This window comes from Drosophila subpulchrella, unplaced genomic scaffold (assembly GCF_014743375.2).
Source record: "Drosophila subpulchrella strain 33 F10 #4 breed RU33 unplaced genomic scaffold, RU_Dsub_v1.1 Primary Assembly Seq136, whole genome shotgun sequence".
Taxonomy (NCBI): Eukaryota; Metazoa; Arthropoda; class Insecta; order Diptera; family Drosophilidae; genus Drosophila; species Drosophila subpulchrella.
This window is the reverse complement of record NW_023665478.1, coordinates 1-13,680: the sequence shown is the minus strand read 5'-3', so window position 1 is coordinate 13,680 and position 13,680 is coordinate 1. Positions and strand designations below refer to the sequence as shown.

General features: G+C 36.8%; 1 protein-coding gene across 1 annotated transcript; it reads right to left on the bottom strand.

Moving 5' to 3' along the window:
• Nucleotides 1-6,081: 6,081 nt before the first annotated feature.
• LOC119558774 (troponin C) lies at nucleotides 6,082-12,594 on the bottom strand (the record flags this gene model as incomplete). The annotated part of the gene is made up of 4 exons (XM_037872063.1): nucleotides 6,082-6,208; nucleotides 12,036-12,056; nucleotides 12,112-12,510; nucleotides 12,561-12,594. Coding segments are annotated over 4 exons (459 nt in total), but the record flags the coding sequence as incomplete, so codon positions are not given.
• Nucleotides 12,595-13,680: the final 1,086 nt, after the last annotated feature.

Genomic DNA, 13,680 nt, shown 5'->3' with positions numbered 1-13,680 from the left:
TAAATCTGGCCTTTTTTTTTGATTTCCCGCTATACCAGCGGGTTTTTCCAAAAGTCGTAGAACAAACGTTTTCTATTTTAAGCTGCTTTATACACCCATAGGGTTTCCAAAACCCTAAAATTAAGATGGGATGCATACAAACCCACAAACAAAGGGACAAACATTTTCATTTTGGGAAGAAGAAGAAAATCTTGTTTTTTGAATTACTTTTGGTCGGAACATTGGATTTCAACAAATGTCATTCGACGCGTATTCTCAGTAAAAATAAAACTAGCTAAACAGCCGGGGGCTCTTATCCCCACCGTATCCAGCAGCTCCAATTTTCTAAATTTTTACTTTTACACTTTCACCGCTTTTTCTCCCAAACAAATCTATGTTTCAAAAGTCTTGGTATGCAATCATTAGTTTTTGCAATACCTTTCGATTGGTGTATCACTCGTTGCGATCGGACCATAATTGCAGATTTTCAATTCTGCGGCTATATATAGTAGTTGTCTTCGCACGCTCTCTTGCGCGCTTCGCCACTACGTGTACTGCCGTCCACAGTGATCATATAAGAAATTTGTAAGAAAAGAAATATAAATATACAAAGTAGAAGAATTAATTTCTGATTTCGAAAAAATTCTCAACAAGCCAGACTGAAGCTAATAAAAGACTCCACATGAATCCGCCTCAAGAACATACAAACCATTAGGCAATAACAAACAATACAATGTTAAATGTAGGAGATCGCAGCTTTCTCACAAAATTAAAACGGTTGAGGATTATCAGATAGAGACTGTAGATCCAAATATCAAGTGCGACACATTTTATGAGATCATCAAATCTGCTTGGGAATATAAAGGTGAAGAAGATAAATATGTAAGCTGGAGAGAATCAGCTGAAATAACTATGGGGCAATATGCCAGAGGAAGTGAAAGATTCTATTCTGTCTTATCTATATTAAAAAACAAAATAACAGGAATGGCAAACGATGCCTTAACCCATAACGGTACTGTATTAAATTTCGATGCCATAATGGCCAGACTTGACCTTGTGTTTAGCGACAATCGACCAATTCATATTATTGAACAGGAACTAAGCATATTGAGTCAGGGAAAATTAACCATAATGGATTTTTATGGTACAGGTAATAGAAAATTAACTCTACTAATTAATAAAACTATTATGACCTAAGGTAGAAACAAACCAATAACAGCGGAAAGGAATGAGAAACATAGGAAGACAGCTGTTACAGTTTTCATTACCGGCCTCAACGGCCAAATTTCAGATACTATTTATACCCGTTACTCGTAGAGTAAAAGGGTATACTAGATTCGTCGGAAAGTATGTAACAGGCAGAAGGAAGCGTTTCCGACCCCATAAAGTATATATATTCTTGATCAGGATCACTAGCCGAGTCGATCTAGCCATGTCCGTCTGTCCGTCTGTCCGTCTGTCCGTATGAACGCTGAGATCTTGGAAACTATAAGAGCTACAATACTGGGATTAGGCATGCAGATTCCTGAGATTCCTGCGCAGCGCAAGTTTGTTTCAAAAGAGTGCCACGCCCACTCTAACGCCCACAAACCGCCCAAAACTGTGGCTCCTACAGTTTTGATGCTAGAACAAAAATTTTAACTGAAATGTATTGTTCTCATCAATACCTACCGACTGACCCAAAAAAAGTTTGCCACGCCCACTTTAACGCCCACAAACCGCCCACAAACTTCAAAAAATCGTAAATATGAACGCGGATATCTCGGAAAATATCAAAGATAGAGAAACGAGATTTCAGATTTAGATTCCGTAGGCTTGAGCGCAGCGCAAGTTTATTACGCGAATATGCCACGCCCACTCCAACGCCCACAAACCGCCCAAGTCTGTGGCGCCCACAATTTTCATGGTAGATAAAAAATTTAAACTGAAATGTATTGGTCTCGTCAATACCTATCGATTGATTTAAAAAAAACTTTGCCACGCCCACTCTAACGCCCACAACGCTTAAATCTGTCTACCGCCGGTAGGTGGCGCATTTGCTGCTTGCATATCTCCATTTTCCTTTGGTCCCTTTAGCTGAGTAACGGGTATCTGATAGTCGAGGTACTCGACTATAGCGTTCTTCCTTGTTTCTCAATGAATCCACCTGACTTACCAAATGCAATGGTCATGCTTCAGGAATTGGAAAGCAACAACATGAGAGCTCATTTCGCAAAAAGTTTCTCAACTACTCAGAGAAAACATAGTGCGCCAAACTCTAGTGGAAATGGACAAACACATTTCAACCACAAGACACGACAACAAAACAATAATTACAGTAACTAGCGAAACAATTACGATTTTTTGAAGTTTGTGGGCGGTTTGTGGGCGTTAAAGTGGGAGTGGCAAACTTTTTTTTAAACAATCGATAGGTATTGGTGAGAACAATACATTTCATTTAAAATTTTTATGCTAGCATCGAAACTGTAGGAGCCACAGTTTTGGGCGGTTTTTGGGCGTTAGAGTGGGCGTGGCACTCTGCTGAAACAAACTTGCGCTCGCAGAAATCTCAGGAATCTGCATGCCTAATCCCAATATTGTAGCTCTTATAGTTTCCGAGATCTCAGCGTTCATACGGACAGACGGACATGGCTAGATCGACTCGGCTAGTGATCCTGATCAATAATATATATATTTTATGGGGTCGGAAACGCTTAATTCTGCCTGTTACATACTTTCCGACGAATCTAGTATACCCTTTTACTCTACGAGGAACGGGTATAATTACTCTACGAGTAACGGGTATAATTAAATATAACTGAAATTATATATGCTGCTAAGCGCGCAAAAGGTGCTGAACGTGTGTTTTTTCTGCTGCTCAAAAAAGCGCTCAAAAGGGTGCTCAAAAAAGCGCTCAATGCGTGCTCGTTCTTGAGCACTGATGAACCCTAGAACATGCCCATGTTAATTTCAGCACTAATTTTGATGAACTTTTTGCAGTGATTGAGTGCTCAATAAGCGCTGAATGGTACTGCAGGGCAGAGTTCGCTTAAGCATATCTCTATCACTCTCGCAATCCCTTAATCTGAGTAACGGGTATCTAATAGTCGAGGCCATCGACTATAGCGTTGACTCTGGTTTTTATAGGTGTTTTTGATAAGTTCTACACAGACAGAATTAAAGCCTGTATTTCGGGTCGCTTTACTAAGTAATTGACTCTCTAAAAACTTTGCTGGCTTGGTGTGGAAACTGAACGGCAATATCTTTCGTTGGAATAATCCTCTGACAGGAAAGGTAAGTGCTGTGCATTGCTTATTATTTGCCACAAGCAAGTTCTGAGGTCCAATTCGCTAATTAACCGATCTTTTTGGACTTGGTTATAGATAAGGTGGCTGGGCCCATCTATCTCTACCTTGGTTTGGCTCCCTGCATATAATTTTAGTTGTGATACCTTCTCTCTCAAGGCTTGTTTTTCATTTCTCTAGATAGACTTCCCAGCATAAGCCGTATGTGGATCATGAGCAGCAAAACTTTTAAATTGTGTACAGGAAGCCGTTGCACTGTCAAGACAGACGGGGAGAGAAACCTTCCTAAGGGAGAAGAAAACAGGACAAGAAAAAACAATGCAGCACTCGTAACAAATTCCATATATTAAATATGTCCTGAAACAGCTATTGGAAGCAGAAGATGCAACCATAATATTTATGGAGTTCACGGTGTCAGGAAAAGAGCTATTTCAGTGGAGAGTAAATGTTGCGTAACCAACCTTTTTTATTTGGCAGTAAGGCGTTTTAAAGAGATAATGATACTGTAATTTAATTTGATTTTATTTGAAATTATAATTTTTGAGAAAAAATAAATATTATATAACACATTTAAAGATCATGTCCATTGACCGCCATTGTAAACACGTATTGAGAAATATTACTCCAGGTTAACCTAAAAATTATAAAGAAGAAATAAATTTTATTATAATATGTTGGACAAAAGATTTGTCTCCTACTATATGTTTAGTTTGGTTCTGTAATGCGCCAGATAGCGGCACTAACTGTAAACTAGCTTACTCACCTTAAACTTTGTGAGTAAGCTAGTTTACAGTTAGTTATTATAGCGTTAAGCGTAATACAAATTGATAAGCTATGATTATTAATTTAAGTAGGCTTAGTTTAACTAGTATGAAAAAAATGTATTTTTTATATGTTTTATTGTTTTTTAATGTGCATAATTTCTCTTTTTGTTATACATGATTTCGTGTTAGGAAAAAGTTATGTAACAAGTAAAAGGAAGCATTATTGACCATATAAAGTAGGTAATGCACGTCTGTCCTTTATAGTGGTAGATTTCGAGCTATATGAGCTATAGTGCTGAGATATCATCTTCATATTCCTCAGAATTCGATACAGTGAAAGTTTGTTACCCGAACTCGGCACGCCACAAACCGCCCAAAAATGTGTGCCCTTATGGATTTATTTTGAAACAAACAAGAACGCTATAGTCGAGTACCTCGACTATCAGATACCTGTTACTCAGCTAAAGGGACCAAAGGGAGATGGAGATATGCAAGCAGCAAAGCGAGATTGTAATACCTCAATATATGATTATGTAAGCGCCTCAGATTTGGGTGGCTTGTAGGCTTTAGAGTGGGCGTGGCATGCTTATTTTTGGGTCAATCAATAGGTATTGACGAGACTAATACATTTCAGTTGAATTTTTTTTCTATCATGAAAATTGTGGGCCCTACAGGCTTTGTGGGCGTTAGAATGGGTGTGGCATATTCGCGTAACAATCTTGCGCTGTGTACAAGGCTACAAAATCTATATCTGAGATCCCAATTCCCTACCTTTGATAGTTTCCGAGATATCTGCGTTCATATTTACCGTTTTTTTAAGTTTGTGGGCGGTTTGTGGGCGTGAAACAAACTTGCGCTGCGCAAGAAGCTCAGGAATCTGCATGCCAAATCTCAATAGCCTAGCTCATAGTTTCCGAGATCTCAGCGTTCATACGGACGAACGGACAGAAGGACATGGCTAGATCGACTCGGCTAGTGATCCTGATCAAGAATTTATATACTTTATGGGATCGGAAACGCTTCCTTCTGCCTGTTACATACTTTCCGACGAATCTAGTATACCTTTTTGCTCTACGAGAAACGGGTATAACCAGGAAGATTGTAGAGTCGAGTACCTCGACTATCAGATACCCGCTACTCAGCTAAAGGGACCAAAGGGAAATTGAGATATGCAAGCAGCAAAGCGAGATTGAAATGCGCCATCTACCCGTGATCTCAATATATGGTTGTGTGGGCGGTAGATAATTGTTTATGCGTTATGGTGACTTGGGCGGCTTGTAGGCGTTAGCGTGGGCGTGGCAAACTTTTTTTTGGGTAAATCAATAGGTATTGACGAGACTAATACATTACAGTTAAAAACGCTATTGTCGAGTACCTCGACTATCAGATACCCGCTACTCAGCTAAAAGGACCAAAAGGAAATGGACCTAATGCAATGAAGGGCTCTCGTGATATCAATAAATGAAAAAAAATATCTGCATTTAAGCAATTACTAAATGTTATTTATTCAATACACTATATCACAATCTCCGCTTTCCTTGTGGGTTCCCCACGACTTGTCTTGTTCGTCGGTATACAACCAACTTAAAAAGCGTATGTGTATAACGTGTGGATTGTATTTTGCATCCCTAAAATCAGCAAATCAGCATGCCAAGATCCACAAAAATGCATCTGCAAACTTGTATTGCAAAGCAGAGAAACATTTTTTTGAGTGGCTGGACGTCGAAAAAGAGAATTTTTAGTGGTTCAACCACACGATTGTGTACAGAAAGCCGTTGCACTGTCAAGACAGACGGTGAAAGAAACTTTCCTAAGGGAGAAGAAAACAGGAAATCAGAGAATATATGTGGTTTGAACTAAGATGAATGCAGCACACGTATCCAATTCCATATATAAAATATGTCCTAAAACAGCTATTGGAAGCAGAAGTTGCAACCATATTATTTATGGAGTTCACGGTATCAGGAAAAGAGCTATTTCAGTGGAGAGTAAATGTTGCGTAACCAACCTTTTTTATTTGGCAGTAAGGCGTTTTAAAGAGATTATGATACTGTAATTTAATTTTATTTTATTTGAAATCATATCTTTTGAGAAAAAATTAATATTATATAATACATTTAAAGATCATGTCCATTGACCGCCATTGTAAACACGTATTGAGAAATATTACTCCAGGTTAACCTTAAACTTATAAAGAAGAAATAAATGTTATTATAATATATTGTATAAAAGATTTGTTTCCTACTATATGTTTAGTTTGATTTTATTATGCGCAAGAAAGCGGCACTAACTGTAAACTAACTTACTTACAAAGTTTAAGCAAGCGTTATACAAATTGATACGCTATATTAATTTAAGTAGGCTTAGTTTAATTAGTATGAAAAAAATGTATTTTTTATATGTTTTATTGTTTTTTAATGTGCATAATTTCTCTTTTGTTATACTTGATTTCGTGTTAGGAAAAAGTTATGTAACAAGTAAAAGGAAGCATTATTGACCATATAAAGTAGGCAATGCACGTCTGTCCCTAATAGTGGTAGATTTCGAACTACATATATGAGCTATAGTGCTGAGATATCAGTAGTATGGAAACACTCCCTCATTAATGTATGCGGGTTCTAGGAAAACTAGCATAATCCAATAAATTAACTGATTTTAATGCACTTTGAAGACATAAAAATTTCACGATCATGTCCATAAAGAGTATACTTAATTGCCCCCATCGCCCCCACATCCCCATGTGACAATATTGATCATGTATCCTTCCCCTCATTATGTGCAATTAATAGTCAGGTGAGAAAGGTGCACGTGAGAAAGGTCGCACAACCATAGTATCCAAAGGTTGTTATCTTACAGGAACATATCCGATCATATTGGGGAAAGGTGTGATCACGTACCCTTTTGCCTCATTATCACAGGTGTTGCTGTGCACGTGTGAAAGGTCGCACACCCAAAGTATTCAAAGATGGTTATCTTAGAGGAACATGTCCGATCATGTTGGGGAATAATGTTTCCTATGATTGTAAAACTAATTTAGAAATCAAAAGAGCCCTAATAAAATAAACATCACAAGTTAATGATTCTCAGATGTGGAATATTTTCAAATACACATTTTTGTTTCCGCCCCAGAACGTTTAACTGGTAAATTGTCTAAGATTCTCTTCTTTCTACAAATGGGTCATAAGCATGTCATAAAAGGGATTCAGGCAAGAGCTACCCGAACATGCGGACCTGTCCATTACCTGACCGCAATAAAAGGGACACATGCACAACCCAGAAGGCGCACGCTCATTGACAAGATCATGGGCCTCACGCCAACGACCTCACGGCTGACTGCTAGCTCTAATACGTTCCCTTAAAGGGGGTTGAAATCACGACCGCGCAACAACTCGCAAGAAGCCGACATATCTCAGTCAAGGAAATATTTTCCATTCTCCGTACCTGTTATTTTAACTCGAAATAAAAAGATAGAAGTTTATTTTGTAGCATAATAATACATTTATTCATTTATTTTGGTATTGTGAACATTTTTATTATATATAGAAATTAATTTTCTGCTTTGATTCCGACGATTTGCATAGAAGAAGCAGGCGCACGTTTCCGACGTCATTTCTGGACTACAAAGTGTAAAGTGTTCACCATAATTCGAAGTTATGAGATCATGTCCACCTCGATTCATGAACATAGTTTTTGTGTTTAGAAGGTATTGAAAATGCTGACAAATAATTATCTGCCCTTTAAATAGTTCATTAAATTGGTCAATTTCCTCATGAAATTTCATTTTGTTAATTTTATTTTCTTGTAGGTCTTTACACATCTAGTCTCAACTTTAAAATAATGTATAAAAATTATTTTATTGTTTTGGAGCTACTTTTAAAAAATGGCAAAATAATGTATGCATTGTTAAGAGCACAAGCCCCGCCCTTAAGGTGTGTTTCACAATAGGGAAACCGGTTTCCTTTAAACAAAAAGGAACTACAAGATAAACAAACTAACATCCTTAGTTCAACATCTTACTGGTACCAAGAAATTGCTAAATTATCCACGTCACACTCCCCCCATAAAAACTCTCCCTTGAGCAGGAAGCAACAAATAATAATAAACAGACTCAGACTAGGACACACAAACTCAACCAATGCCCACTACCTGGACACTTCTAAAAGCAAGTTGTGCCCATTGTGTAACAACGCACGCATAAATATCCAACACGTAATATGTTCTTGCCCCATCCTCTCCACACAACGTTCTCAATCCTTCCACAACCTGGATCCCATCCTATCCATAGCTTACCCCACAATCGACAACTTCAACATCATCTCAAACTTCCTGATCAAATCAAAAATTTTAATAAAATATAATTCAAATAAAATAAATATAAAATCAAAAATATATTTTTAAAACAAAATAAAATAATAATAAATGTATATCACTGTGGACGGCAGTACACGTAGTGGCGAAGCGCGCAAGAGAGCGTGCGAAGACAACTACTATATATAGCCGCAGAATTGAAAATCTGCAAATTATCTGCAACGACTGATGCACAAATCGAAAGGTATTGCAAAAACTAAGAAGATTGCATACCAAGACTTTCCAAATTTAGATTTGTTTGGGAGAAAAAGCAAAAGTAAAAATAAAGAAAATTGGAGCTGCTGGATACGGTGGGGATAAAAGCCCCCGGCTGTTTAGCTAGTTTTATTTACACTGAGAATACGCGTCGAATGACACCTATATTGTTGAAATCCGACGTTCCGTTTAAAAGAAATTCAAAAAACAAGATTTTCTTCTTCTTCCCAAAATGAAAATGTTTGTCCCTTTGTTTGTGGGTCTGTATGCATCCCATCTTAGTTTTAGGGTTTTGGAAACCCTATGGGTGTATAAAGCAGCTTGAAATAGAAAACGTTTGTTCTATGACTTTTGGAAAAACCCGCTAGTTTAGCGAGAAATCAAAAAAAAAAGCCAGATTTTAAATGCTTATAGTATCTAAACAACTAATGCTACAGAAACGTGCTATATATCTCTGAAAAGATAATTTAATTTGCTAAATACTTTTTATATGGGAAAATTGTCTGAATTTAATAGATTTAGAGTTATGATAAAAAGTTATTTTTTAAAACCACTTTTTGACTATTTTCTCAAAATTGAGTCGAACGATTTCTTTTTAAATTTTAAATCATTTAGCCCTTGAGATTCCTTAACTTTTAATAATAAAAGGTTTTTTTCCGTAAAAATTACCGTTTGGAAGATATTAAGCAAAAAAAAGTGCTAATCGTCTCAGCTCCGTATACGAAATATTTCATACTTATTGGAAAAAACAAGAAAAAAACCTATTTCATGAAAAATATTTGTATTAGATTTTATCAAACGGAAAATCTGTTATGGTTTTAGGGTCCTTTACTTGCATGAAGCTAAACGAAATAGAAAACTTGATCTATTTGTTCTACCACTTTGGAAAAACCCGCTAGTTCGGCGGGAAATGTAAGAAATGACAGATTTGTCTTGGAATCTGAAGCTGTACAGCCCTTGAGATTCCAAACTTGTGCTATTAAAATAGGTAATTAAAGCGATAAAGCTTGTTGTGCCTAATTCAAGGTGGCGTTCAGCTAAGATTAGGGGTCGAATCTGTGTGTTTGGTTTTTCAATAGCCAAGCAGATGGGGACGACTCCTAGTCATGATATTGGGGTACTTAAACTCTTGAGCAAAAAAAAAACTTCTGATATGAAACAAAAACACCTCCTAACGAGGTAAAAAGTAGTGACGAATGCGCCTTTAACAAAAATTTCTGATATCAACAATAGTGACGAAAAATGATATTACATTCGATAAAATAAATAAACTTTATTAAATGTATGTATTCGGCACGCTAAAACACTAACGCTAAATAAATATTAACTGTTGCGGGCCGAATTCATAAATTTAATATAGTTTATTTATTTTATCGAATGTAATATCATTTTTCGTCACAATTGTTGATATCAGAAATTTTTGTTAAATGCGCGTTCGCCACTACTTTTTACCTCGTTAAGAGGTGTTTTTGTTGATTGTAAATATCTAACCATGTATAAAATAAGCAAAATTTAAATAGACCAAAGAAAACAAAATGAAATGATACTAAACCTAAAGAGCTGAAGGCCTATAGCTGCTATATATCATGCCAATTGTTAACATTTTGTTTATAATACCTTCTTAGCAATATATAAATAAATAAATAAACTTAAAGAATATGACCTGAGAGCTATGTTAAACAGTTATGAAAATGTTATAGAACTTATATTTTTTTACCCATTACTCATGGGGTAAAAGGGTACACTAGATTCGTCAGAAAGTATGTAACAGGCAGAAGGAAGCGTAAAGTATAAAGTATATATATTCTTGATCAGGATTATTAGCCGAGTCGATCTAGCCATGTCCGTCTGGCATGCAGATTCCTGAGCTTCTTGCGCGGCGCAAGTTTGTTTCAGCAGGGTGCTACGCCCACTTTAACGCCCACAAACCGCCCAAAACTGTGGCTCCTACAGATTTCATGCAAGAACACAAATTTTAACTGAATTGAATTGTTCTCATCAATACCTATCGATTGACCTAAAAAAAAGTTTGCATGCAAACTTCACAAATCGTAAATATGATTGCGAATATCTCGGAAACTATCATAGATAGAGAATTGGGATTTCAGATTCAGATTCCGTAGCCTTGTACGCAGCTCAAGTTTTTTACGCTAATATGCCAGGCCCTTTCTAACGCCCACAAGCCGCCCAAGCCTGTGGCCCCCACAATTTGTATGGTAGAAAAAATGTTCAACTGAAATGTGTTAGTCTCGTCAATACCTATCGATTGACCCAAAAAAACTTTGCCACGCCCACTCTAGCGCCCATAACGATTAAGACTGTCTACCGCATATATAACCATATATTGAGATCGCGGGTAAGTGGCACATTTCGATCTCGCCTTGCTGCGCATATCTCCATTTCCCTTTGGTCCCTTAAGCTGAGTAACGGGTATCTGATAATCGAGATACTCGACTATAGCGTTCTTCCTTGTCATTTCTGAGTTATTAAATTCTTAAATATTTAATGAAATGAAATTAATAAATCTTGATGAAACGGGTTGCGTTCGAGAATGACTTAGAAGGAGCATTATGTTGTGCTGGTTAATATATCGACGTGTCGAAGAATGTCTTAGATAGTGTGAGTATTGTTGTGCTGGTTAGGATATCGGCCCAATAGTATGGGGACTAAGGGCCCCTTTCCATTATGAGCGCGTCGAGTTTGCATCTTCTTTAAAATGTTATAGCGAAACACTAAAAAATAATTTGTAAACTCAATAGAGTATGAGAGAGATGGACATATTTTTATACGGAAAATCGGAGACTTGCGCCACTTTGTTATCACGTTATAGACGTTATACAGACGATAGGAATGTTAGCTGAGTACCGGGTATCTGATAGTCGAGTCCTTCGACTATGGCGTTTTATCTTGTTTTTATTTTTTTGTGAATTAGGGCCCGTTTCTCGAGTGCCGGCTAACATTTCTCGAACAGAAAAAGTCCCAGCTAAGCGATTTTGGCTTTCTCGAGCTTCGTTGTGAGAGCTAGCTTTGACAGGGACTCAGACTCCCTGTTAAGTCTTTTTCGACTCGATAAAATGAAAGCTATTTTCACAAAGCCTACTAAGATAAAATTTTTTAATCTGGAACATAAACAAAACCTATAAAGTTGATGCAATAATCAAAGCAAGGCCTGTGTTTTCGCTTAACAGCTTAAATTTATGATTATCAGCACTCTGTAATTGTTTCTCGTTCAGAAAAATATAAGGCGCCGGCCCTTAGACATGTAACTTATGGATCCCCTTAACAGATCTAAAAGATGATTTCTTGAGCCATAATTAAATAAAACCGATCAAAAAAAAGTGACAAATCTACTTGGATATCTTGTCTCATGATCCAAAATGAAATTAATATGTGCTTGTAATTATCTTAGAACTAAAAAAAAGTAATTGAAGGTTACATATATTACCTGTCATAACTTGCATAAATTCTGTAATAAATTCTTATTTAATTTTTGTTTAAAATATAACTATTTAAAAACTTACCGTCAAAATCAACAGTTCCGGACCCATCCGCATCGATTTCTTCTATGATCATATCTAAGTCTTGGTTAGACAGTTTATCGTCTAGTTCGTGAAGAATACCCCTTAGTGTTGCAACTGTGAGGTATCCTTTTCCTTCTTTATCGTATACACGAAAGGCCTCTTTTAACTCATTTTGAAGGGCTCCTACATCTTCCTCAACTTCAATGAAGCGGGCGGCCAGTTTACAGAACTGGCTGAAATCTAATTTACCTGTTGCTCCTTTATCGACCTCTTTAATTAGAGCTTTAACCGCTGGTGGTTCCAATTTCTGACCCAATATTTCAAGAATGCTGGATACATCTGCATGCTCTATCCATCCTGCACCGTCGTGGTCAAAAGCTTTAAAAGCATTTCTAAGAACTAATAAAATGTTTATAAGTGTAAATAAAGTAAGTCCAATTTTTACATACTTCTCAACTGTTCTTTATCATATTCTCCATCAGTCTAAAATAAGTGGATTCGTAGATATAAGATATAAAACCAATTTGTTTATAAGTGAATAGCTGATATTCAATAAATGCGGAACTTTCTAGATATTGTATTTTTAGATAGGAAATTAATAAAAAAAAAAGGAAACAAGAAGTAAATCTATATAACGGAACCTTGACTATAAGATACCCATTACTCTGTTAACCAATTTTAAAATGTATATTAACGAAAATTAATAAGTTTTATTTATTTTTTATAATATCAAAATAAAACAAAAAAACAAGGAAGAACGCTATAGTCGAGTACCTCGACTATCAGATACCCGTTACTCAGCTAAAGGGACCAAAGGGAAATGGAGATATGCTAGCAGCAAAGCGAGATTAAAATGGGCCACCTACCGGCGGTAGACAGATTTAAGCGTTATGGGCGTTAGAAAGGGCGTGCAAACTTTTTTTTGGATCAATCGATAGGTATTGACGAGACCAATACATTTCAGTTAAAATTTTTTATCTAGCATGAAAATTGTGGGCGTCATAGGTTTGGGCGGTTTGTGGGCGTCAGAGTGGGCGTGGCATATTCGCGTAACAAACTTGCGCTGCGTACAAGGCTACGGAATCTAAATCTCCTTGTAAGACATTCTCCAACGCAACCCGTTTCATTAAGATTTATTAATTTCATTTCATTAAATATTTTAGAGTTTAATAACTCAGAAATGACAAGGAAGAACGCTATAGTCGAGTATCTCGATTATCAGATACGCGTTACTCAGCTTAAAGGACCAAAGGGAAATGGAGATATGCGCAGCAAGGCGAGATCGAAATGTGCCACTTACCAGCGATCTCAATATATGGTTATATATGCGGTAGACAGACTTAATCGTTATGGGCGCTAGAGTGGGCGTGGCAAACTTTTTTTGGGTCAATCGATAGGTATTGACGAGACTAACACATTTCAGTTGAACATTTTTTTACCATTCAAATTGTGGGCGCCACAGGCTTGGGCGGCTTGTGGGCGTTAGAAAGGGCGTGGCATATTAGCGTAAAAACTTTAGCTGCATACAAGGCTACGGAATCTGAATCTGAAATCTCAATTCTCTATCTA